This window comes from Cricetulus griseus (genome assembly GCF_003668045.3).
Source record: "Cricetulus griseus strain 17A/GY chromosome 1 unlocalized genomic scaffold, alternate assembly CriGri-PICRH-1.0 chr1_1, whole genome shotgun sequence".
Taxonomy (NCBI): Eukaryota; Metazoa; Chordata; class Mammalia; order Rodentia; family Cricetidae; genus Cricetulus; species Cricetulus griseus.
In genome coordinates this window covers 189,582,678-189,610,583 of record NW_023276807.1, presented here as the reverse complement: position 1 = coordinate 189,610,583, position 27,906 = coordinate 189,582,678, and the positions used below count along the sequence as shown (strand labels likewise).

General features: G+C 45.3%; 1 protein-coding gene across 5 annotated transcripts in view; it reads right to left on the bottom strand.

The window, feature by feature from the left end:
* The window catches only part of Cacna1d (calcium voltage-gated channel subunit alpha1 D), a 435,186-nt gene that overhangs the window by 72,182 nt on the left and 335,098 nt on the right, over positions 1–27,906 (bottom strand). For 4 of the 5 annotated variants that reach the window (XM_035452228.1, XM_035452230.1, XM_035452232.1 and 1 more), the window contains exons 10-19: positions 16,131–16,218; positions 14,791–14,817; positions 11,106–11,266; positions 9,686–9,911; positions 9,366–9,573; positions 5,437–5,557; positions 2,538–2,652; positions 1,956–2,025; positions 1,031–1,097; positions 279–423 (exon numbers count right to left, since the gene is read on the bottom strand). In XM_035452228.1, the coding sequence (XP_035308119.1) occupies positions 279–423; positions 1,031–1,097; positions 1,956–2,025; positions 2,538–2,652; positions 5,437–5,557; positions 9,366–9,573; positions 9,686–9,911; positions 11,106–11,266; positions 14,791–14,817; positions 16,131–16,218 (1,228 nt within the window). Of the gene's footprint in view, positions 1–278; positions 424–1,030; positions 1,098–1,955; positions 2,026–2,537; positions 2,653–5,436; positions 5,558–9,365; positions 9,574–9,685; positions 9,912–11,105; positions 11,267–14,790; positions 14,818–15,808; positions 15,869–16,130; positions 16,219–27,906 lie in introns of all 5 variants that reach the window. The other variant, XM_035452229.1, reaches the window with a different exon arrangement.

Here is a 27,906-nt window from a genome sequence, read left to right as displayed (position 1 = left end):
CATTGCTGTTACCATGCAGGGGCAGGGCTGGGGGGCAAGGATTCTAGAGCAGGATCCTCCCAGGACTTGGTCATAGCCCCAAGGGAACAGGACACTTCCTTGGAGCTAAATGTATGGCAAAGGCATGGAAGAGAAGAGGGGTTGAGGGGAATGTGTGGGGTCCAGGAACGCTGAGGATCGGAAGGGGGCTATGAACCACTTTTCTTCACTCCACCTCCACTGTCCTCAAGAGTCCCTGTAGAGAGACAGCAGCAATGGACTAGGAAGAAAGTATTTACGGGTTGGTCTTGCTAAGGATGAAGAAAGCACTTCCTTCGGGGATGGGTGCAATTTTCTCCTTCATGTTCAACTCTGAGATTCTGCGAGGACGGGGACCAGCAGGAACCTCAGGCTCATCCTCTTCCTCCTCTTCCTCTTCACCTACTGTAAATGGAACAGTTTTTATAGGTGTGAAAGATTACACATGGGTCTGATTTACTATTCTCAACTTCACATTAAAATGTGGCTTAAACTTTAACAACATCTACTGCTTCCACCAACTAAAGCCTTCCTTTTCCTTCAGAGTATGGGTGGCATGTACCTGGGAGAGAGACACACCCATCCATGTCTGGTGCACTTCACTATGAGATATGGGAAGGAGACATCCTCCAGGGCACAATATAGCCAAAGACATAGGTGAGAGTCTCACTGCCACCTTGCCAACATCTGGCTGTTTCCCTGCCGCCCCCTTGATAAGTTTTAGTCAGAAAAACAGATTTAGTCAGAAAAAAATGTGGATTTCCAGTCACAGGCATGCTTGCCCTCAGGATTCGATACCCAACAACCATTTCTCTAGCAAAAGCTGTGCCTATCTGTCCATCTTCCCCTTCTGCAACCTAGGATTTAAGTCCATCTGTGCTGCCTGTGACTTTGGGGGAAAGCAGAGCTAACTGCTCTCTAAGACAATGGGGCCTATGGCCTTGGTGGTCTCAGCAGCCCAGTGTGACTACAACTGTGCCCCCATACTTCTAAGCTTCTTTGCCCCACAAACCTGGTACATCACAGGGTGGGTAGGGGTCCTTATCTTCAGTCTCTTCCTGATAATCATCAATTGTAACCTAGGACAAAAGAGAGGGAATGCTGACTTAATGTACTTCAGATGCCCAAAGCCAGAGGGCCACTCTGCCATTAAGCAATATGAGGGCTCTTATGCAAATCTCTCTCTCTCTCTCTCTCTCTCTCTCTCTCTCTCTCTCTCTCTCTCTCTCTGTGTGTGTGTGTGTGTGTGTGTGTGCGCACGCGCGCGCGCACGCGCGTGCGTGCGTGCAGAGATAGTAGATGAAGATTCTGCTTCAGCCAAAAGGCCCAAGAGCAGGTATAGACCACCACCGCCTAGGTCACAGTCAGTGGGCACTGTCCATGGTTCTGTCTTTTTGCCAGCCCAGAATAGACACATACACTATGTGGTAACCACATTTAGATTCCTGTCTCTCAATTAAACTGTGAACTCCATAGAGGTAGTCTACTGTTTCACACACAACTGTCACTCAGTATTTATCAATTCAATGAACAAACACATCACAGAAATATCCAGAGCTGTCATAAGTGTGTGTGATGAAGCCTTGAAGCCTTCTAGACCACCTGGACTTTAAGGTCATCTCTGGGAGCAGTTGTCTACTAAGAACTACTTTAACAACCACCAAGCAGACACTAAGACAACTGTAACCATGGGTTATGTCTTATCACATAGTTGCAACTCAAAACAAAACAAGTAGTCCAATTCCTCAAATATCCACCAAATATCTATGGTAAAATGTTGGTTTATCAGCTCTCTCTCTAACTCAATAAAAATTCCCAGTGCCTATATGGTAGGCTCTGTTTTTCATAGCAAAATATCATGCTAGCAGTGGTACAGTGATGGAGACACCAAGAGAATCGCTTTGAAACACAGAGAAGTTATTTTGGAAAAAAAATACCTTGTTGTCACTGTTGGCTATCTGGTTGACTTCTGGTTTGTTATTCTTCTTATTTTCTAGACTTTCTTTTCTACAGATGAAGGAACACAAGAAACCAAATAACCATATTGCTGTGTATTGAAGTGTTAACCAGAATTCTGAATCAACAGTGCTGGATGGAGGACCAGAATTTAATTGGAAACACTGATGGCAAGACTACAGGGCAATGCAAACTCAGGGCTTCCTGTTCTTCTAATACAATGGAGCTACTACACAGATCATCTTATTAAAATTCTTAGCCAAGAGCTAACCAGCATTGAATGCATCATTTAATTTATGACACCAGAATTAACTGTAGTGATTCTTCAAGTACAGGGATGTGTGACTTCCTTTCTTTGCTCTGAGGATAAGAGCCAAGCACCTGGCTTCTACCCCAGAGTCCCTTATCCTTAGTTGGTACCACATGGCCACCCACAATCACTGCAAAACAGCAATAGGGGCCTCAGCTCTTGGGGAGTATGCCTGAGCCCCTGGCACCCCTTGGGAAGCATGGCTGGGCACTCCTAGAACTCTGGGAAAATGCCTCAGTGAAAACAGTATTACCTGGCAATTTTTTTCCTTTCTTTTTCTTCAGCTTCCTCTTTCTGAGCAGTGTTCAAACTTTCAGCATCAGCCAAATTGTCTACAGCAATGGCCAAGAAGACATTCAGTAGGATATCTAATTTGAAAATCTTAAGGGTACAACGTGTTTTTAAATGCAACTACATATAGTTGATAATGGCAATGTCACAGTCCTCTTCTTATGGTGTCTGGGAGTGGGTGACTAACCCTAGTATGATATTCAGTTGGTACAGCTGAAAAACTTGGTAAAATCACTTTTTAAAAACAAGTGAAAAGCACAGAAACCTATGTAGGATCTCTTGAATATCCACAGAGATCCATGGAAACACACATTTCACTGTCTCCTTGCTTATATAGTGCTGTACATTCATGAGGCACATTGTGTTTTGTTTTCCTTGAAAGTACACATTACCACATACATGTCCAAGGGATTCCTTTGCAAATCAGATGCCTTCAAAGGCTATATATGATTGAAACAATGATCTCATCACATAAAATAGCAAGAGGCTTTCTCCTCTAGCATGGGCTCCAGAGTCTGTGGCTAGTTCCTTTATCCTTCATTTTACAGATATCCACTATGGATGGCAAGCTAGATCTCCTGCCAGGGGAGGCTAGGCTGTGTTCTGAAAGGTCCCACTGTGGCCAGACTTGGGGCTGAACATATTTTTGTAAATGCTAACATATTAGCGAATAAGCTTTTAAGTTTTTAAATTATAAAACTGCTTGTGATGTTTTCAAGAATTTTTAGAAAAAAATGCTTTGTTAATGAGAGCCTCAAGTCAGAGATGCAGTTATTTCCTTATTCACTAGCATTTATGAACACTATGAGAAGCCCCAGGGGGCTGAGGGTCATCCATGAGAAGGTCTTGTACTGGATGGCTGTTTCCCTAATCCTGATGCTCAACCTACAGCAGGAGCACAGGAGAGACAGAAGTGGTAGGTAGACTGTGGCCCCATGTGCCCTGTATATTAGAGACTTCCAGGTGGGCTGCTGAACACATGTATCAGTGAAAGCTAACAAGTACTTAGAGGTAAAATCCTTGTGAGGGAATGCTATGTCCAGTTATATTCAAAACTTCCAAGAGGACAGAAACCTGGGTGAGTTACATTGAAACTTGGAAAAAGCATCTGTTCTGGGCTGGAGACAGCATAGGAAGCTAGAACCTCCTCAGACAGGCTTTGCAATGGTGGCTTAGACAGGGGTCAGCACTGGGAATGGCTGTATCAAGCATGTCTCTCAATGGATCCCACGAGGAAATAATCCCAGCCCTGGCCTTGCAATGACACAACTTGTGGGAAGTGGAGTGCAAATCTGGATTGATATGTCACCTACATTCAGAGGCATGGCCCAGACTTCCTAAAGAGGCGTGTTCTGTGAATTCATTCAGAAAGATCTCCAGAGCACCTTGGACAGGGGTGGTGGGGAGGTGGGGGGGAGGCTGGTGGGCCCAGGGGATATTGGAGGAAGCATGATACAATGGAGTATCTGTTCCAGCTGGGGACAGATAACATAAGCAACTCTTTAAGGACCTCATGTGGTGGCATATGCTATAAAGAGCTTCAACATGGAGCAAGAGAAGAATGGCAGGAAACAGTTGGCAGGCTCAAGCCTGGCACACAGTGTGGCTATAGTCCTCAAGACAATGCCCTGTCTTACCAGGAAACAGCAAACACAAAAAAGGAGACTCCTGCCCCATGACACTCTCATCTGGTTGGGGAGGAGGAGGAGGAGTGCCCACTAAAGTTCCAGGGCACAGTGGACTCTGCACACAACCCACAGACATGGACAACATCTGAGGTGGATTCCGAGGTCAGTGAACTCATCTCTGAGCAGAGGAGCTCCCTGAAGGATAGGGCACCAGAATTGAGTCCAGGGACTCAGAAATGTAATGGACACGCTGAGATAGGGTTTTCCCAGAAATCTCATAGCATAGAGATTCCTCAGGGTTTCCATGCTGAAGAAAGTTCAACAAAGAGCAAAAGAAGACTGAGAGGAAGCTGGGCAGCGGGGGCACACACCATTAATCCCAGTGCTCAGGAAGCAGAGGCAGTGCAGATCTCTGTGAGTTTGAGGCCAGCATGGTCTACAAAGTGAGTTTCAGTACAGCTAGGACTACACACAGAGAAACCCTGTCTCAAAAAAACCAACCAACCAAACAAACAAAAAACTGAAACAAAACTGAGAAGAATGAGCTACAGGGATCTGGACCACTAGGAACTCATCCATAGTGGGACTTTTTAAATCAGAAAATCAGAAGGGTGGAAAACATGAGATGTATGTGTCTATATACATGTTTATTTGCCACAGTTATGAAGGCTCTTCATATGGTAGGCCCTGTGCTAGGCACAGAGGAGTCAGAGAGGAAACAGACACAACAACCAAACTTTACAAGATCCCAAAGGGGCTGCTGGAGGTAAATAAAGTGACCCAATAGTAAACTGCAGCAGTCTAAGGTAAGTCTCAGCAGGGAAGAGGAATCAAACAAGTCAGAACATATGCATGGTATAGAAGACAGGTGAGCAAAGCAAGACTGGGACAATCCATCAGTGGCCCCTCACTGCTCATGGGGTAACATGGATGTAGCCCTAACCTCCCCTTGATGACAACAGAAACAAACACCAGGCTTCCCTGCTGATCCTATATTGAGGCATGAACTAAACCCTTTATCTACTGGTGCCTATATATGCACAGTTACCTGCGTGACTCACATTGTACGGCTCCCATCTGCTGTGTGGGCATAAAGGCAGCATGGAGTTCACAAGGGGAAGGCATTTGTCTTCCTTACCCCTATAGCTTCTACCATCATCGCAACCACTGGGAAATTCAGAGACAACAAGGCAGTGATGGGAACCACATAGTCCTGGTAATTCCAAAGGATACAGTTGCCACAGATGAAAAGGATAATGAAGTAGATGCAGACAATCATTCCAGAAGAGGATGGACCTCCGTAGGCCATGATGCCATCATACATCACCGCATTCCAGTCTTCACCTGTCAGGATCTGAGAAGACAAGGCTGGGGTCAGACAGCTGGCAGAAGCCTCAGACCACAGCTGCTATGCCAGAGTTCCTAGACCACTGATAACTCTGACCTCAGTGGCTTTTCTCAGCCCAGCTCACAATGAAATTGATGTATCTGCTATCCTGCTGAAGCTTCAACTTTATTATTATTATTATTATTATTATTATTATTATTATTATTATTATTTTGGTTTTTCATGACAGGGTTTCTCTGTTTAGCCCTGTCTGTCCTGGAACTGCCTCTGCCTCCTGAGTGCAAGGATAAAAGGGGTATGCCACGACCGCCCAGCTCAATGTATTATTTAGGTTTGCAAATAATAGTTGTTTCTTGTAATATTTATCCTAGACAGAGATTGATGTTGGTACTTGTCTTTCTGGCATCTTTGTCTATAGATTAAGATGCGAGCACACGCACTCACACACACACACACACACACACACACACACACACACACACACACACACACAGGCTGCCCCTGGCATCTTCTCTTACTTAAGTACAAAGTATACCATATTTCTACAAGAAGCTTAGTGATATTCTTAGAGACCCTGATTAAGTAGGTTCTTCTCATTCATTTTACTCAGTACATAGAATCCCGAATAGAAAATGTACTTCAGAGACAGGGGATTTTATCTATGAATTTTCAGAATCAGGGAATTCTGTCACATGAAAGTGTATAAACCATCTCAAGAGTAGGAATAATCAGTTTCAAATGCAATCTTCTTTCTATTGATGATACCTGGTAATCTAATCCATTCTGAAATCCAATCAGATAAATATAGACTGCGGTTTTTAAAATGCTACCCCCTAGGAAGAGTTTATCTTCTATGCAAACCAGAAGCAAACAGCAAATGGGCAGATAATTAGAAAAGTGGCTCTGATGAAACTACAATGAGAAACCATTTCACCTGCCAGGCTAGTAGCAATTATGAAGGACAAACACCCACCTCAGCAAAGGGAAGGAGGCATGGGCTCCACGCTGCTGCCTGACAGTGAATGAACTTCACTCTAAGCAGAGCTTTGTCAGGGCACCAAGTAAGAGGCAGGCCCTTTACCTAGAACTTCCACATGGAGGACATGTCCTGCACATCTAGTCTCTCACATGCGCCTAGCGTGTCCTGTGTATGCAGTTCCACCCTCTGGAGCACTGTGAGGGACTGGTCACAGAAGCAATGGCAACCCACACCCATTGTCTATGATGTGTTTGAAAGAAGGAAGCAAACTTCTGTGGATCAAGTAAGTCTTAAAGATGAAAACAAACTAAAACAAGATGCCAGGCAGTATATGGAATAGGCCACTCCTGTGCAAACTCACCATAGGTAAGCAGGACTCTCACTAGGGAGCAAATGCCTATCTAAGATTACACAGGAAACTGGTCAGTACTGGTTACCACACAGAAAGAATTGGTGGCTGGGTGGGAGGATTGCCATTTTTTTGTAACACTTAAATCTTATACCATTGCAAGAAAAAGAAAACAAGTATTTCCTGAAAGAAATAAGAAAAAAAACCCAGTAACCAGCAGCCATGATTTTTAAATAATTTAAAATAAGACTATAGTCTATCATGGGTTTCAAACTGTGGGGTGTGACTTCATATGCAGTCACTTAATTGGCCATGGTAAAAGTAAAAGATTTCTGAATGTACAGCAAACAAAAATGAATTTAAAAAAATCAAACCTTTAATAAGCCTGTGGTGTTCCATGCTGTATTGCACAATGTCCTCGCTGCTTTAGACTGAATTCACAACATGCCCGCTTAGCTCTCCTATCATGCAATGCCAATGGACCCTGCCTGAATTCCCTTGGCCTGGACTGCAGGCTACTGTGGGTTATGAACAGCAGTGTTTTTACTGCACATACTAAGTTTCCTGCTCTTACGGAAACGCATGTGCTTAATTACATAAAACAATGACTTGCATTGTTATCCTATCATAGTCCCTCTGTATGTAGCTCTCACAATAGTGTGCCTTCGGACTGAATTGTATTAAAATATTTGATTTTAAAAACTTCTGTTTCAGTTGAGGGTTTGAAATTTGTAACAACAACAACAACAAAAAACTTGTTATATAAAATATGGTAAAATTTCCAATAGTTTCTGAAAGGGCCTTAGACATATTTCTGTGTTTTGTATTATATATGTATGTAAAATGACATTCTAGGAACTGATTATAAAATCAAAATATTAATAATTTGAAAAATGATGAAGTTGCTCTACATCTTTCAGCATTCAGCCAAGATTTCAGTGTATGTGTGTGTGTGTGTGTGTGTGTGTGTGTGTGTGTGTGTGTGTGTGTGTGTATTGCATGTGTCTGTACAAGCTCACATTCAGGTCTAGGTCAGACATCAATGTTGGGTGTATTCTTCAATTATCTTCCCCATGTGTTTTGAGACAGGATCTCTCACTGAATCCATGAACCCAGCTGGAGCTAACTGGTTTGGCCAGGTTGGCTGGCTAATGGACTCCAGGGACCCTCCTGTCTCTACTGTCCTCCCCATACTGGGATTACTAATAAGAACTGCCAGGTCCAGCTTTTTATGTGGCACTGGGAACCCAAACTCAGGTCTTCATGTGTGGCAGGTGCTCACCAACTTTCCACAGCCCCAAGACTTTATTCTTTATTATTGTATGGATTAGTATGCAAATTTGCATTTATCTTTAATAAATGTTGAAAACATATGTCTACCAAGATATGTTCTTTAATTTTTTAAGATTTACTTGATTTTTAATTGTGTGTGTGTGTGTGTGTGTGTGTGTGTGTGTGTGTGTGTGTGTGTGTGTGTATGAGAGAAAGTAAAGTTTAGGCACAGGAATTTTTTATTCTTTATGAGTCATTACCAGCAAATGTTTGATTTGTACACACACACACACACACACACACACACACACACACACACACTGTAAAAAAAAAAAAAAACTTCTTGGGGGTAAAAATGGTTGCAAGCAGTAAACGTTTAAGAAGCCCCAGCCTAGAGCAGTAATTCTATGAATCTCAAATGACCATGTGAGAAACCTTCTAGCTCATGCTCTCTAGACTCCGTGTTTCTTCAGAAAAGAACAAATGACTTATCAAAGTCACAGAAGTGAGAACAGGGAAAGCCACTATGATATATGCCCTTCCCATGATGCTCCCTCTCTCTTCATCAGGATACATGAATTCTGGTGAAGGTGGAAGTAAGCTAATCTGTAAGGTTCTGACCAAGTCAGGGGCCCAGCTGAAAGCATGGGAGGAGGCCTCAGTGTACCCCAGCCCATGGGTATACTGTGGCTAGTGTGCTGCTCCTCTAGTGACAGGGCTCCTTATGAGATATTGTCAGAGGCCCCCAGCACAATTAGCTTCAGAGTCTGTGCCCTCACTCCAAACAAAGGGCAGAGAGAGGCACAGCCCCTACCACCCACACTACTCCAACTACATATCAAGACATCTCAGCTATGGCTTCCAAATTCCTTCTTGTCTTGAATCTATTATAACTAGGATTGCAAACATGCCTTATGATATAAAAAAAGCAAGCAAACAAACTAGTGAATAACAAGAGGATTTTATCACAGGGATCTCATAAAATCAAACAAAAGTGTTTTGGTTTGTCATATCACATAGGTAGCTAGAAGATACTGAAAATAAGTTACATGACATAAAATGTACCAGAGGATCATGGAGCAGAAATGATTGATAAAATGGCATCTTTGTGTCTTACTGAGCTGTGGGCAGATCCAAGAAGGCAAGGGCTCTAGCTCTCTGGCTTCCACTCACAACAACTGCTTTCAGGATGTGGGGGAGGCCGCAGGGCTTACCTGGAACACAGTCAGGAGCGCTTGTGGAAAGTTGTCAAAGGTGCTTCGCTTGGTTTGGGTTTCATCAAAGTTAAACTTCCCACCAAACAGCTGCATCCCCAGCAAGGAGAAGATGATGATAAAGAGGAAAAGCAACAACAGCAGCGAAGCAATGGACTTCATGGAATTTAACAAGGATGCCACCAAGTTGCTCAGGGAAGTCCAGTGCCTACAAGTCAAGATGAGGGGGTGAACCCAGAGACCATGAGGGAAGACAAGAGCATCACCTGATCAGGGAGGGAATAGCCAAGCAAACACCAGCACGGTGCCCACATCTTTACCTGGTCACTTTGAAGATCCTCAGGAGGCGCACACACCGGAACACAGAGACCCCCAGAGGAGACATGAGCTCCAGCTCCACCAGGATGGTTTCAGTGATCCCCCCACACACCACAAAGCAATCAAACCGGTTGAAGAGAGAGACAAAATATGCCTGGAGGCCCAAGCTGTACATCTTCACCAGCATCTCACAGGTGAACAGAGCCAAGAGGACTTTGTTTGCAATATCTGGAAAGACAAATGTCAGGCGTGTTCTTCATCCCCCACACCACCTCCTTCCATCAATGCCCACAGTAGACATGGCAAGGGCTCGTCCCAGCCTCACTGCTGCACTGGTGACAGGGACCACCCTTATTGCTGCTGGCCACTACCCAGATGTGACTCTGGAGAAGTCACTCAGTTTCTCTAGGCCTCAATTTCATGGACTATGAAATGGTAGAGGCATTTATCACATGAATCCCTGAGCCTCTCAACACTAAACCGTGTAAGATTGTGCACTGAGATCACGCTATAGTTTTTTTTCTTTAATGCCCTCATCACCCACACACACTTCCCACCATACACAGAGAAAATAAAAAATAAAAAGTGGCATTGATGATTGACCACTTGTGGCATCCTAGTGTCAGTTTTTATTCTTATTTATTTATATTCTCTCTTTGTATATGTGTGTGTGTGGGGGTGGGTGTGTGGGTGTGTGGGTGTGGGTGTGGGTGTGGTTTATCAACACATGTGGGGGGGTGAGCATGTGCAGGGGGCAAATGCAGATGTTGCATGTCCCACTAGACAACTCTGTCTTTTTCCCTTGAGGCAGGGTCTCTCACTGAGCCCAAGCTAGTTCCAATGATCTATCCTCTTGTCTCTGTCCATTCCACAGAGCTGGGGTCACAGGTTATATTCCTGTGCCTAGCTTTTTACATGGGTATTCTGGGGATTTGAACTCAGGCCTTCATGCTTGCACAGCTGGCACCTTACTTACTGAGCCATCTCCAAAGTCCCAAAGTAATTTTTTAATAGCAAGAAATATTGCCGAGTAGGCTGAGGGTAGCAGAAGCAAATTAGAGAAAGACTACTCAAGAGTTCAAAACTGTCAGGTTTAGAATGGGCTCTTCCAGGGATGACCCCACACTCCCCAATTCTAGCCATCCAAAGAAGTGGAATAAAAATCACTTACCAAAAATACTAAAGTGGGGATAAAGCTTCCAATGTGTCGGGGAGAAGGATGTAACAACTCCAAAATTCCTGGGTCCCAGGCTATCTCTGGTTGGGGCATAAGTTAGCTGACATTGCATAGTGTAGGCAGTACAGGGCTTGCCTGAGTCTGAATTGTTCTACTTCTCCACCATACTTTAGATGTATAATATTGAACAGCAGTTAGCTACAAGCATCTCTAATTCAGAACAAAAGAAGACCTTCCAGCCATACCTTGAATCTGTGTCAGCCAGTCAGGCTGATTGTAGTGCTCAGAGGAAATAGTTAAAGTGTTGAGAAACACCAGGACAATAACCAGCCAGTAAAACGTGACAGATTTCACGGCAGCCCTGCATCTCCTGCGATTGAATCGATTCCAGCGACGCCAGCGTCGGCTGAAAAACAAGCAAACATTGCTCCCTAGACCATGGTCAAATATGACATCTCAGAGGCCAATAAACTTTACTGAGTAATAAAAGTTTACATTAGGTGGCTTAGGAAGGAAAGATATGAACCACCAGCAGAGAAGCGAACAGACCCATGATAAAAACTGCTAGTCTTAACAGCTTTCAACAGTATAATCTTGAATGAATTGTGCTATCACTTTCCCTGCTATAAATAACTCCAGGATCTGACATATGCAGCTTGAAAGTGGGTTAGAGAATCTAGACATCACAGACTCACGTGCAGATTCAAGACTGCACTGGTACACACACAAAGATCTTATAGGTGCCATGTGGCGCATGATCTGTTGGGGGCAGAGGGGCAGAATCACTCAGCTTATTGTATGTATTTTGTGTACAGCTTATCATTACACAGAAGTTATTAGGCAGCAAAGCAATCCATGGCCATAACTCTCTTTTTAAGGAAGCCTTGAATCCATTCTCACATCTCTGACATTCCTCTGGTGCCTCATAGGTGTCAAAGCTGAGTGGGACACGTGTCTCCAGGCTGAGTCATCATGCACCCTTCTAACTAGCAATGCTCAAAATATACCTTTAGGAGAAGATCCAATATTGAATCGTGTTTTCATAAAAATAAAATGAGCAGAACCAAACAGACACGTGACATGTCCCCACCCACCTTCCGTCTCTGTTTGTAATTAGGGAAAGACATTTTCTCCCTTTGCCTGTCTCCTTTCAGAAAACACTCTCCATCTGCTTGCCATAAGTGGACAATAGGCACCACAGACTGCTGTTCACCAACTTGGAACCCAGGGAAGAACTAGCCAGTTGCAAAAGCCCTTCTCTTCCGGCCATGCTGTCTCAGTGTCTTCAACTAGAGGTATGACTCAGGAGGAACATCTAGGCTGCTTCCCTGTAGCCCTGGCTGACTCAGCTGTGTTTCTATGCTAAACACATGCAACCCAGGAAGCCTGAAAAGGATGAGCAATGGGCAGCTTCACACAGATCTGGATTCTGCAAGTTGGGCTTTGCTTTTATTCTGCTCTGCAGCGTCCAATGGGACAAATGGTATCTAGAAACACGATGAGCAGCACAGACAACTCTATTGAGGACTCTAACAGCTCACAGCTGAACTCTTCTGGGACACATGATCCCACACACATAAGTAAGGTAGTCCCAAAAGGATATGCTTGATGGGTCTATTTTGCACAGTAGTGACAAGGTACAAGTGAATACAACATCTAGAAGACCTCAGTGTTGTATCCCCTGGAAACATGTAACACTACTAGTTTGACTCCTCTGGGCTCAATTATGTGTGGGTGGTAGGAAGTCTGCATTCCTGGCTTTGTAGGTGCCTAGTACTGGTAAATGGAGATGCAAAATGCACTTTTCCAGGGTTGTTGGCCTTGATAGGCATGAAGGGTTATGGGTAAATGACAACTGAAAAATGACACGAGTCCAGCCCAGATTTAAGGTGTGGGAACAGGGAGAAGGGAGCCTACATGCTCTTTGGAAGAGCCAGAGAAGGCATGTATGCAAATCAAAGAGCTGGGCTGGGCCATACTGACTAAGACCTTTCCAGAGGCAGGTGGACATCTCCCTAGAAAAGACATCAGGCCAAAGACCCTGGAGGTAAATGCACCAAGGCAAACACCTATGAAAATAGGACAGTCCAGTATGACTACAGAGTAGGGGAGGAATGTCAAAAACTAAGGGAGAAGACGAGAGGCAGGTCCCAAATTAGGAAGCATTTCTATTGTCTTTGGTAACAGAGATCAACAAAACAACCCTTAAATTTTACTCAAAGTCATGTTGAGATATAATTTATATGCATCAAGTTAATTTTTTTAGGTCTACACTTGGTCAGTATATAGACACTTTCATCACTCTTAAGAGTTCCTTCATGGCCTGCATCCCCAGATCAATACTACTGGTCTGTCTTCTTTGCCCATTGTTCTGTTACAACTAGACTGCCATAAAACCAGAATCATGATATGTATCATTTTGAGGCTTTTTCCTCACCCAAATGCTTTTGAGATTCATCATTATTGCTACATTATCAGTAATTTAAAAAATGTTATTGTGTGTGTAAATGTACACATGAGGTATGTTGTGTGGTGGGTACATGGACTGTGCCATGTGTGTGGTGGTCAGGGGACAACTCTGTTGAATTGGTTCTCCTCCACTTTTATGTATGTTCTAGGCTAGATCTCAGGTCACCTGCCTTGCATAGCAATCACTTTCCCTACTAAGCCATCTCAGTGGTCTCAGTGGCCCTCTCAGTATTTTTTTTCTTCTTCCTGTCACTGACAAGTATTCTACCACATGGATAAATCACAATTGATCTGCTCACTTTACCACTTGATGGGCATTAGGTTATTTCTATTTTAAAGTAACTATGAACAAAACTACTATAAGCACATAATTTTACATGCCTTTCTTTTACATAAATACCTTAGGATTGGAATTGGTAGGCCATATCATTAATGTAACTTTGTAAGAAACTAATAAGTGCTTTTTCAAAATAATTACATCATTTAACATGTCTGCCAGCACTGCATGAAAATACCTGCCAGCACCCTTGCCAGAACTTGGCATCACTAGATATTTGAACATCATCTACTTGTATCAATATGCAGTGGTGTCAAATTATAGTTTTAACTTGCATTTTTCTGAGCTAACTGTGTTCATTTCATGTGCTTATATATCATGTATTTCTCCTCTTTGTGACCTGCCTGCTAGAACCTTCTTTCCACTTTTATAGGTTTGTTTTGTCACTGATAGTCTTCACATGTTATTCTCTCTATATTAGATACTACTCTTTTATCAAATACGGTTTGCAAATATTTTTATCAGGTCTGTGGCTTATCTTTTTATTTTTTATTAAAACCAAGTTAGAAGCTCTAATTCTTATGGGGACCAACCTATCAATTTTTTCTAATATGGATTATATATTAGGCAATGAATTTTAAGAAATCTTCATTTAACCCATGGTCCCACTGCTTTTTCTCCTGTTTTCTTTTGGAGTTTCTATAGGTTTAGGTGTTATATTTAGTTTTGGACTAGTGTTTGTATACAAGCAGGAGAATGTCTTTAATTGATACAGAATGCATAAGGGGAAACACACAAAATGCAAGCATATGGTTCAATGAAACTTACAAAGTGAACATTTAGTCTGCCTTCAGGTCAAGAAACGGAATGCTACAAGGTGCCTTAGTCATATTCTTGAAACTTCTCTTATGGAAAATCTTATGAGAAGTGACTGAAGGGTGGATAAGGAGGCAAAATGCTGCTCGTGTGCTCGTGTGTTCTTGTGCCCTGTTGGTTTAAATGCACTGGCATTCCTGTCCTGCTTCCCTAAGGTGGGACTGGAACACCTAAACTGACTGAAATTTGGGATCCATGTTTAAGCTCAAGTCTAGATCATTCTTTGTAAAAATCAGAATTTATAACATAAAAAGCCAAACACAAGCTCTTGGTGGGGAGGGGAATAAAAATATAAAGAAGATACTGACCTGAGTTTGGATTTCGAGATGGCTTGACTGAAAGGGAAGACAGCAATGTTAAGACTCCCATTTGAAAGATTTGAACCTATGCTCCCATCGCTGAAGCAGAGATGGCTAAAGCCATGCACAGAAGCCAGAACTCTGGTCCCCCGTGCTTACAGCCAGCCAGCTGGGTTAAGGACAGAGCAGATGTCAAAGTACTACTAATGTGCCAGGAGGTGGACAGAGCACCCTTGAGAGGCCAAGCAAGAGAAAACTCTCAGATTTCCCTCCAAAGTGGCCCTGGAAACAGCACAAATGCAGAGTCCTTCTCCTGTTACCCCAGTGAAAGCCAGGAGGGCCTCTGTGGCCCGCAACCCCTATCTCAACAGTAGCAACCGATGCTCCTGTTGGAACTGAATCCTGGCTCCCTGATCACCAAATGGGTGAGGATGGGGACATAGCATGCCCTGGAGCCCAATGTTCTCATCGGTAAAATGGGGATGGCAAATCCATTCCCAGCCTACTTCATGTCATAGGGAGGGCAGAGCTGGAGGAGAACAGAGGTCAAACCTCTCCAGGAGCCATTTGTGGTACTACAACATAGTGTGGCATTTTTATAAAACTCTGTCCCAAATGAGGTTGAGTTCTCTTAAAAATGACACCTGTACTTTACAGGAATTAAGATGTAAAGGACACAGGCAGGAAGCAAATGAATCGAAACAGCACAGGGCTCCCCAAAGCAGGCAGTTCTCAGCACATTCTGCATCACTGCCCCGCCCCCAACCCCTGCTACTGCAGCCCAGTCATCTAGAGAAAGCCTGGAAGCCTTAATGGGATGGTGTCCCACATGGTTAGGAAAGGGTAGTGCAGGCATGGCTCCAGAACAAGGGGCCATGAACAGAGGAGGGCAGGGTCTCCAGATCCGGCCCCACTCGTGAAGGGACATTTGAGTATGTGGCACACTCTAGTCAGCCACCCTGCCATTCAAGCTCTTCCTTCAAAGCGCAGGTGCCAAACCCAACTGGAAGGAGAATTTGGCCTTTACCCCCACCGCCGACACCCAGAGGGCCCAGTCTTGGCCGCGCCTCTTCTTTTCCACCAGCACCTAATGAACACAGCAGGTGGCTGGGTTAAGAGCACACTCCCCAGGCTCTGCCTTAGCAGGACAAATTCATAGGCAGAGGCATGTGAGATGCTAGGATGGCCCAACAGGCCTGGCATAGGAGAAGGGGTACCAAACGGATGGAAGCAGCCTGTTAAGAGCCCAGCTACTTTGTAGGAGTCCCCAGACTCCACTGCCCTCTGGGGTATTTTTTTTTCAGCATTAGCATCTCTAAACCGTGGGGTAAGGGGGACTCCACACTCACCAGAGACTTCCACAGCATCCCTGGGCCTCGCCTTCACCACTTACGTTCTCTGTGTTCACAGATTCCGTCTCACTGGTGGGCATGCTAGCTGTGGGGAGAAGAAAAAGAAGAAAAGGCTTTAGATGGTGTACTGTGGTATGACAAGCCAGAGGGTGGCCCAGGTGCAGACTCTCAGGAACCAAGAAAGAGGGCAAAGAGGCCGATCAGGAGCACCAGGCTGAGTAGCCAGGCCTCTCTACTTACTGCAAGTGAGTCCTTGCTTCCAGTAGATGCAGAGAAAGCCAATGTCACCTTCAAGACAATTCTGATGGCACAGACACTTCCCAAGAAAAGAAGGCTCCACACTGAATCCAACCATCAGGCCCAGAACAGGTTTAAACTCCCCTTCTCAGCATTACACACCAGTATAGAAATGTTTCTACTGTCCCCCTTGAGAATCAGGGGTTAGTTTCATACCTCACATACAAGCTTCTTACAACGAACTGAACATGAGCTAGTATGTTGCGTGATGAGTTCATGCACAACACCCTTTTATAAACATTCGGAACTTCACTCAGTCTGAGGCAGTTGATCTGGTGTCTAAATGCCACTGAGGCCAACATGCAAAAGACACTTCCCAAATAAGCCAGCATATGGAAGTAGAGCTAAGAGTAGGTAAGGGCTCTTGCCAGCCACTGAACAGGACAAGGTTGACTTTAGTTCCAGGTCTGAGATCTCTGAGCCCTGTGTCCATGTCAGGATCCTTAGAAGAACTGGCAGAAATGTAAAACTTGATGTATGAGTGCCTGGAGGCCCCAGGACTCCCCCAAATCCAACATCTGACATGTGGCATCTGGAGGGTCTGGGGCAGGCAGCCCTGAATGGAGCTACCTCAGAGGTCTGTGCAAGATGCTCTTAGATAAGAGATAACTTATTTTACTGGGGGTGGGAGGGTGGGGAGCTGAAACTGGGGAAACCACCTAAACACACGTACATCTTTGCCTGAGGCAGAAATCACAGTTAGGGGCTGTTCAGATCTTACATCACCCACATGAAAACCTCGTTCCTGTGGTTGGGCAGTTCCCTGAATAAGGACACCTCAAAACTCTACAAAAATGGGTTAGCAGTGCCTATAGAGCTATGGTGGACATTCTCAGGCCCAGCAGACACTGGAAGGGGCTACTGTTCTTTCTACCAGCTGTGTGCCTTCCATCTCTGTGGAGGAGAGAGATGAAACTCAACACAAGGATGAAAGTGGGACCTGACTCACAGACCCAGAAGCCAGAGAGACATGGTTTCCAAGGGCACAAAAGGAAATCCCTGACCCCCTTCCTTTGCAAACACTCAAGAAACTGAGCTTGCCACTGTGGGAGGCTTAGCAGGCTTGTCCAGGCACACAAAGGCACAGGTTTCAGAAGCAAAGGCCAGATGATTAGAAGCACGGACTCTGATTACACTCCTGGGACTCTTCCTGTTCCTTCCTCCTTGAATTCAAAGCAACCAACTACAAACCTCCATTTGCTTCTGAATCCATTGGGGGAAAAAAACAACAAAGAAACAAATCAGGGCATCTCATCATCTGACACAGGAACACCCTTTTACACATGCATGCACACAGGCTAGACACGCTTGCTCAAGCACACACATAAGCATGCCTGCACAGTTCTTCTCCTTGTCTGTTCCATGCTCCCACCTGGAAGGCTAGGCTATAAAAATAAATGAGACTGCTTGTGGCAGATTGCTCTTGCAGTGACAAGGTGAAGAACGTCACACTGGAAAGCCTTTCCAAATCCCTCCAGGAGTTCTTTGTAAACCAGGGTAGTTGGTGGTTTCTGAGGTTGAGGTGACTTAACACATGCATTCAGGAGAATCCCCAGTCTCTGATATAACCAACTCTTCTTGGGGAACATCCTGACTCTCTTTGGGCTTCAGTTTCCTAATGATAAAATGGTGACATAAACCATACGTCCAGGGCCATTTTTGTCTGTGTGAAGTACCTCACAATTCTCATATTTGTCAAATGGAAACATTAGTATTTTTCAAAAGCAAACTTTGAAACAGATTAAATCCTTGTGTCTTCCACTCTCTGGCGTTTCAGCTCATACAGCCATCAGTATGTTGTTACTTTTCATTCCTATAGCTTCATTTTCCAAACAATCTGATGGAAACAGGTGAGTGACAGATGGCCCATAGAAGAGGGTACACACTGCTTTACATTTCTGGGTCTGTGCCAATTATTAGTGAGTGACTCTTACTAGCTGCTCCCCAGCTGTACAGAGAGAAAGGCAGGAAACAAAACCCCACACTTAGAATGGCAGCTAATGCTGGGAATTGTGGAGCCAAGGCCAGGCTGCACATAGGGTGAGCCTCTTCCATCCATCCTCAGGTGTGGCAGGAGAGCGCTTGAGAGTGCTGTGGTGTGGTATATTAGACCTAAGTTTAACCACATCTGTGGTCCAACTTCTCCCAGACTCATGTCTTCATCAGTATAGTCAACATCACCTGCCTCAGGGCTGTAGGCAGGATTGAACAGGATGAGACACACTTGGTGCCAGTCTCAGCCCCAGATCATGAGCAAGGCACACTAACATGAACTCTGCCAATCATATCAGAAAAACACTCGAGTTCCCTGAAAGCAGAGCACTCCAGTCTGAGGTCATTTTGTCATCACTGTCTAGAGGTAGCTAGTGTGAATGACCAGATACACCTCTGACTCAGCTTTAGCTACTGCACTTTGTACATTTTTTTTGTCTTAAGAAGAGTTACTATCTAATTTAGTTTGTTGTAGGTACGGCAACTCTCTGTTCATAATCACAGAGTCCCCAGGAATGTGATGTCTATTCCAAAAGGATGTCACCAGGGAAATGGAAGGGAGAGGATGAGGACAATGTCTGCTTGAACCTTGATCAGGTCCCTCAGCCTGAGCAAGGGACCTAAGCTCTACAGGAAGCTGGGCAGCTGTGCTCTGCTCTGCTCTGCTCTGCTCTGCTCTGCTCCACCCTCTGGCTCTCTAAGGCAGGACGTAAGAAGTAGCCCCTCTCCCAAAGTGTCAAACTTCTGGTCCAGAAGGTGGAACTGTAGGCCCTGCTGGCACTCTTCACTTTCACAGAGACTTTCACTTTCATGTTAATGACTGCCTTGAGCCTCCTTCACTTAGTCCCCAAAGGATCTCATCTACATTTAAAAACAACCAGGATAGACAAGTCCATCTGTGTTGGAAGAGGCTTCTGAAAGCACACAACAAACTGTGTGGCTGCACAGCTGTGATTGCATGGATGACCGCTGGGGAACAGCCTCTGTACACTGCAAATGTGCACTGCTCACTGTTAATAAAAAGCTGACTGGCTAATAGCTGGGCAGGAAGAGATTGGACAAGACAGCTTGACACAGAAGAGAATTCTGGGAGGAAGAAGGGTGGAGTCAGAGAGTTGCCAGCAGAGGCAGAGAGAGCAAGATGGGCATGCCATACTGAGAAAAGGTACCAGGCCACATGGCAAAGCTTACATAAGAAATATGGGTTACTTTATGTGTAAGAATTAGTAACAAGCCTGAGCTACTGGCCTAGCATTAATAATTCGTATTCAGCCTCTGAATCGGTTATTTGGAACCAAGTCTGGTTGGGACAGAAAATGTCCATTTACAGATGACCAAGCAAATGACTTAACACAGGGATACATAGATCAGATGCTGAAAGCTCACCTCCGTCCCACTTGTCATTCACCCGTGCAGCATACCATATCTGCAGTTTCTGTACAGATGTTCAAATCGACTGCTATAGTTGCAGGGTTGGTAACGTGAAAACCTCCCAAACTAAGCAGTCTATTATCCACAGGTGCACTATTGCCAGGTCTACAGACCAAACCCAGGCAATCAGCTCAGCATCTGGAGATGGTAGCAAGCTGTACTGATGACAACCGCAACTTTACACAAGTCAAAACAGGAAGACTTACAAAAATTCATGTAATAAACCTGCAGGCAAGTCCCCAGGAACAGCATCATGGCAGAGTGACTGACTACCCTTTTCCCTTCAGCAGGAGACAGGGTTTATCCCTGGACAATGCCTGGGCTTTGTTAGGGTGCAGGGAATCCTCTCAGAACCTCATGCTGTTTGCAGGTGCCACTCACCCACTACAGGAACATGCTAGGGACATCTGCATAGGGAGAAGCTGCAAGACCATTTCTACTCCAGGTACTGAGGCCTCTGGGGAGAACACTAGGAGGAGCCTAAGGTTGGGGGAGAGAACTGGAAGGAACCTGGGTACGGCTGTGGGTGAGGAGATACCAGGAAAGCAGCCTAGCACATCCTGGGTTGAGGCCGTGGTAGCACAGACAGCCTAAGTCAGGCCCTACCTGGAGCCACTCTCTGAGGAGGCTGGTCATCAGGTTTTCTTTAACATCTAGAACTGGGCCTGGCTATCATGGTGAACAGTACTCCACAAATAAGCGAAGGACAAACATTTTTCAGGCTAGCTCAACACCTAGCATCTTTAACCAATGTACAGAGATTTCCTTATCAAGTTTCACTCTATAGATAACATGTTTCTCAATCAAGTATGTCAGCTGTATGAATTCAGAGGCAGGCACACACATATCTGAAGGCACACACATGAGCATGCACACACATGGATAAATGAGTCTATGAGCCAATCGGTTCAAGCAGGCAGCACTTTGGAAAAACATTCACTGCTAATAGATGATCATTTCTTTCAGTGATGTCAAAGACCCCAGAAGAGAGATCAAGAAAGCCTGAGGCTCAACTAGGGACATGTGTTTGTTGCATCTGTGCTTAGTTACCTGAGCAGCAGGACAGTATCTCCTCCTGGATCCATTTACCTCTGACCTGCTATCTCCAAGAAAATCAATACCCACAAGTTGTCTGGTTTCAGTACCAGCAGCTGAGGGTAGGAGTCCCTTTACACTCTGCCAGCTCTCCAAGGAGACCAGGGCCCAAGCCGCACTGGGAACCCACGGCCTGTCAGCTGCCCAGAAGGACTTAAATCTGAGCCCTCTCTCCAGACCTAATGTTCAGGAAATACACAACATATGAGTGGATCCTGAAGAGCTTAAGCCAGTCCCAAGAGCCCGAGATCCTCCAGCCACAGCAGGCCCCAAAGAAGCCTTTTCACATACTACAGTGAGCTCCATGCCCTCCTTCTGGAACCTGTCACAACAGCAGCTGTGTGCACAGATGTCCTGGTACTCTGAGCTGTGTTCGTCTGGGTTTGCTTTTAAAATTACATTATCTTTTGAATGGTGTGTGTATGTGTGTGTGTGTGTGTGTGTGTGTGTGTGTGTGTGTGTGTGTAAGTGTGTGTATAAGTGTAAATTTAAGCCTCATGTACTTGAGTGGCCAGAAGAGGGCCTTAGATGCCCTGGATCTGGAGTTACAGGTGGGTGTGAGCATTCCATGTTGGTATTGGGGACTAAACTCCAGATCTCTGAAAGAGCAGTATGTGCACTTAGCTTATTATCACTGAGCTGCCTCTCCAACCCCTTTATCTGTTCTTCTCAGCCTTCTCCCACACTCAGCACCCCCTCTGCACTGCTAAAGCTTCTCAAGGAAGTGGGGGGTGGTGAGGCCAAACAACTAGTCAGTTGCAGAATTGGGTTCCCTTCCCAAGGGGCAAGGGAACTGATCTCAAGTTCTTCTGTCTTCATATCATTTTTAATACAATCAAGAGCAGTGCCATGCTGTGATGAGCCTGCTAAACTCCAAAGGTCCCAGGTGGCTCCCAAAGGCATTGGCACATGCTTGTGCTAATACATGTTGCTGACACAGGGTGAGAGACTTCTGTGAGGCAGCCATACTCACCTCAGGAAATGTGGGTCAAGGTCAGACCAAGGTCTCCAGGTCTAAAGCAAGAACTATGCCTAGAAAACTATTCTTTCTTTGTAACAGTGGAAAAGGTGACCCAACCATCCTCATTAAGTTTCCTGTCCCACTGTCACCAGCAGAGTTAGTCTTTATTCCCATCAATACAAGGCCATTCCTCGCTCAGGGAAGCCAGTTTTCCCAAAAGGATAGGGCTGTTTCCTCTCTCTATCTCAGAAAATCAGCAGAAATTCACAAGCATCCATGAAATGTCAGAGCCTAAGCTGCTATTGAAGAAGGCTGGCCCAAGGAGGGGCTTACCCCTCTTAACAGTGACCCCTCCAGGAATGTCACCAAAGCACCCTCCTGCTCATCAGCTTACTATAAACACTAAAGCCAATCAGGTCAGCTCCATCATTGGCCTGACTTGATGTCCAAGTTTTAATTTATCCTTCTCATCCTCCTTTTGGGGCCCTTGGGCCAAGTACTTTCCATTGGACAATCCCATGGTTCCTTCCCTCCTTCAAGTCTTCTGAGGATGCTAGAACCCTAACACAGCCTCCATCATACCACTCCACTTCCCTTAACCTCTGAGCTCAGCATTCTTGCACGAGACAGTGACCACTCCAACAAACCATGTAATGTGTCCCTCTTCTGTCCTAGAAGCTGGCTCTTTGTCCCCACAGTCTGCATGTTCTCAAGAACTCTTCCTCTTCCTGACTGGGGTCCATCTTGGTGTTAATACTAGGCTGGTCAGGCTGGTAGGTATATCCAGGCAAAGCTTATACTACTGTCCAACTATAGCAGTGACCCATAGTCAGCTGGGAAAGGATCCGTCCGGTTCTTGTCATAAACAGCTATATGGTAATGGCCCTAACTGCTTTGCCAAGGGGTTGGGGGATTGGATGAGAGGTACAATCAACATTATTTCAGACATAACTTTATATTTAACTGTTTCCCAAAAGATGCATGACTCCCAGATTTTTTTCTTTTTAATCTGCAACTACTAGCTTTAGCATGACCTTGGGTAGATGAACCAGAGACAAGAAGGCCAAGGAGAAATTTAAAACATGTAGCCTTGGGGGAAAAGCCAGTCAAATAACATTATTAGAATTTCTAACCAGTTTAAATTTAAGAGCATCATTTAAAGAAAAGCATTTTCAAGTGTGTCTTCCAGGCTAAGAATATTCACACTGAATCAAATGAGCTGCCTCAGTTGGTTCAGCAGCTTCTTTATAGGTACAGGCCAAACAAAAGGTGCCATCTTGGTAATGCCACACATGTTAGGGAAAGGCAAGAAGAGTGCGGCATGACCAAGCATCAGAGAAATCAAGTAATGACAACATAGGCATCTTCCTAAAGGACCACACAGCACATGCAACTTACACAATGCCTATGTGAAAGGAGCGGATACCAGAAACACCAGGCAAGGAGCTTACAGAGAGCAAGTCCACCTCAGCAAGTTACCGTGATCTTTAGCCCTGCGTTGTCGAAAGCAGCAAAACTTCCTTTTCTTCTTATCCTCTTTTAGCAAGTCAGCCACCGTGACCCCTTCAGGTTGAACACAGGCAATTCCATTACCACACAGCAGAGGGCAGCAAGAGCAATGCAAACATAATATTCAAGCAGGCAGAGCAGGAACAGCTGGTCCCAGTACACAACAGAGGAGGCCCGAGAGACAGGCCTCTGATCCACACCTGCCACCCGCCCTCCTAGGTAGGAGTTATAGCTCAGGATCTGAAGGGATGGGGACATCTGTCATGACAACTACACAACCTGTCCTTAAGAAACTGTTCTAAATAAACAGTCAACTAGCCTACTAGACACAGGTTTCCTATGTTTGGCCTTGCATTTAAGAAGGTGTCCTCTAGGGAGTCAGGGGCCCCTAGCTAAGGACCTCAGCGTGATGCCAACCACGACTGCTCTCTGGGACAGGGCAGATGAGAGTGAAGAAAGTACACTCCAATTTTGACAATCCAGGCCTTCCTCCAACTGTACCTCACACTGGCTGTAGGAGCATGGGCTGGTTTTGCTTGCTTATGAGATGTTAGCAATGGCTGGGACTGAATACACTTCCTGGGATGGGGTTGCTGGAGGAAAAGGTAAATGGGAATCATGGTAGGATAAGCAGTGTGCTTGGCTCCAGGAAGGATGGCCACCCATAGCTGTTAGCATTACCATTGCTACAGCTCCCCTTATGGTCACTGGGTCACAAGGAAACAGTCCTAGAGCCTCTGACTTCTTGCAGTGCTGTGTTTGTATAATCATGCCAAGCTAGCTAGCTAACCTTTAAATTAGAGTCTACATGCTCAGAGTCAGGAGTGTGTGTGTTGGGGTGGGGGGTGAGGAATGGGGCACTGCTGGAACAGACAAGAGCATGGGAACATGAGCCTATCCTTTTGTTGGCCCTAACACATTTCTACAAAGGGCAAGCTCTCTCAACACTGCAACCCCCCCTCTCCTGATCTACCCCAGAAGAACATGATACAACTGTTCCAAATACTCCTGTGCCGGAACATGGCTCACGAACGAAGCTGTGTGAGGAGACTGTTGAGACCTTGTGAGAAAACTCCAAGTGAACAACACAAGAAGTCTTGTAACCTCTGTCCCTGCATAACACGGCTTGTTCTTAGAATGTACTTTCATGCCCCTCCCAGGTGGATCAGATAGGAGTGAGTTTACTTCAGATTATTCATCACAACTGGCTATTGCCATTTGTTTATCTGCCTCTGTAGAAAAACATGTTTTTGCCACTTGCAGTTTGTCCTTGTGATTGTACACTTTACTCGGGTGACTCTTCTTAACCCTCAGAGTATAAACTGCCTGATGCTCTGAATAAAGTTGGCTATTGCATGAGATTTTGTTCTGCTTCATTTCGAGGCCCTGCCCCCCCCCCCCCCCCCGCTTCACACTGCTGCCAGCTACAGCGGCAAACTCATGGAGGTGTAGACTTGGGTTCAAACCCCAGCTTAGCCACTTCACAACTATGCAGCCTGGGGAGGCTATGACACTTCCATGTGCTTTAGTTTCCTCATCCATCAAGCTCCTGCCTCATAGAGCAGCGTGAAGAATAAAAACTTACATGCCCACAGCCCTGGGAGCAGCACCTGATGCACACAAAGCCCCTGATAAATGCAAGTCCCTACTCTGTGACCTTTGAGTAAATAAATAACAGAATGCTTAAACGTGTGATGAATGCCACACTCTAGGCATCACACAGTGCTGATTTAGCCATCCCAGAGGACAGAGGGTCAGGGCTGATGACGGCTCCTGAGACTAACAGTGAACACTTCATCAGACCTCTGACCCCAGGGGGTGACCCTCCCATCAGTCTCCCCAGTCCAGAGAGGGCAGATGACCGGGACACATATTTATTATGGGCCACCCACTGTTGCTGTTTGTTTTGTAGCTTTTAGTAGAATAGTTGCAATTCTGAACTTCTTTCCTGGAATACTTTGTGATAAAAAGCAATCTTATAAATAAAAAATTAAATGCAATATTTTTTGTTTGTTTTGAGTTAGGTCCTGAAGGATAGATAACCTTGACCTTCTTATCACCCTGCTTCATTCAACCTCTCCAGTGCTGAGATTATGGGTACATGATGTCCAGTTTATGAGGTGCTGGAAATCAAACCCAGGGTTTGTATGTGTTAGTCAATTGAGCTGCATCCCTCAAATATAGTCTTTCAAACCGTCTGGCAAAGAGCTATGACTTTGACTTGTCACCCCTTACTCTCTGCTATCTTTGGAGCAAAGAAAAAGTTCAGGAAAAAAAAAAAAGGTAGCAGAGGCTAAAGGCAGGCAGCCAGGTGACCATGGTGAAAGCAGTGAGAGGCAGTGGGGCAGTGGCTACCACTCTGGGACCAACAAGGAAGCACAAGGCAGTCAGGTACTCTTGTGGGTGGGAAGGGCTGCAGGTACCCCTCCTTCTTTTCTTTGGGTATCAGTTATCACTCCTTAGAGGGATTACTGGTCCCCAAAAGTCCCCACAAGGAGGCTGCCATGTTCCATTGGTCAGAATTTTAGAATGAGCTCCCTTTAAAATGGTTTCCTTATTTTTAATGGCTTAAAAAAAAAAACTAATCACTGACAATGAGAAGAGATTAAAATAGAATTTTAGGCTTCCAGATTTTAATAGCCCTAGAATAACACCATTGTTCATGAAGAAGCAGCTGCACATGTCCAAAAAAATCACACACACATGCACACACACACACACACACACACACACACACACGCATACATACACAATACACACACACACTCAGAGAGAGAGAGAGAGAGAGAGAGAGAGAGAGAGAGAGAGAGAGAGAGAGAGAGACTTGGGCAGGATTTCTTAAAGAAATTTGAAGCTCAGCAAAAAGTTAAACAAATTATCCTTGAACATTTCCCAAATGCTTAGGGACTAACTTCTGAGATAATTTTGTCTGTTCAATTAATTGTGGTGCAGCAGCTTTCTAAAGGCTGATACCTTAAATGGTCCAAGGTTACTCACAGAGACTCCCCTGTCATCAACATCAGATAGCTAGGTTAGAGACCAGCCCTGCACAGCCCTCCAGAGAATTCCCAGACCAGTGGGAGATTCAGCCACTGACACAGGTCAAGGCTCAAAGGCTCCTAGCTGGAGCTCTCTGTGACTCTCTCCCAGGAGCATACAAGAGAGGTACCCTCCCATTTGCTTAAAGAGCCAGAGCCTCTAAGCCAGGCAGCAAAAGTTAGTTATAAGGCCCTTAGGTAGATTGTAAGGTACAGTCAGAGTCGGGTGTCAGAGACCAGGCAGGCTCAGTCGGCTCAGCTGTGAGGTGTGTAGATCTAAGAGTAGGTAAAGCAAGAGCTTCCCCAACTGCTTGATTTCATACCTGCTTCCTGATAGCAAGCCCGGAAAAACAGAAATGGACCTCCAGAGCCAGAAAGCAGGGCTACTGGGTTCTACAAGGCACTGGGGTAGAAGGTTTCTTTGCCCTCCCTTCTGAGAACTCTACAGTTTCTGAACAAAAGTAAATAGGTCAAGGGTCCTTTAAGAGGACCCTCAGGAGCTGGAGAGATGGCTCAGAGGTTAAGAGCACTGGCTGCTCTTCCAGAGGACCTGAGTTCAATTCACAGCACCCACATGGTGGCTCACAACCATCTGCAATGAGTGCCCTCTTCTGGTGTGCAAGCATGTATGCATGCATACAGAATACTGTATACATAATAAATAAATAAATCTTAAAAAAAAAAAAAGAGGATCCTCAGTCTGCTGGAGATCTGGTAGAATTTTCAGAAGCCTGCTACACAGGCCAAGTTCTGCCAGAGTCATACAGCAGCAAAAAACTACTATAGTTCCAGCTGCAGGACTTCCCAGCCCTGGTATGAGTATCGACACCCAGTGAATGAGCCTTAGCCTGTGCTCACCTAGGTTGGGGCTCGGCCACCAGGGAGGACTTTCTTTTCATATCCTCAGCCACTCAACATCTAGGAGGAAACTGCAGATTTGCATCCAAGATCCAGCTGAAGACAGTAGCTAGTCAAATCAACATCTTAAGCCAACAGAGATAAAGTCAGGAGTCTGGCACTGTACTGCCTCCCCACCCCAGCCCCCACCGACATTCCGACATTCCGGGAGCAGGACTGAGGTGTGAAGCATAAGGTGAGGCTAATCTTACACACCCAGGGATAATGCTGACACCACAGTGAGACCACAACACCATCACTTCTTCACCTGCTAATTAGATGCACAGGGACAGTCCCAGGCCTGGCCCATGCAGATGGCAAGGCCACCACTGTTTGGCAGTCAGGGACATATGAGCCTGGCTGAAATCCCCCCTACCCCCATTGGTTTTCTGGCCATAACAGAAAGAAAGCAGCTGGCAGCCATGGCAATGCCAGGGAAAGCTTATCAGAACAGCTTCTCCAGAAGGTTCAGAGAAACTCCCTTCATCCTCACCAGGAGGAGACCGGGGGTCTTTCCTCCCAAGTCACATGACTCTCACCATGGTTCTCACTG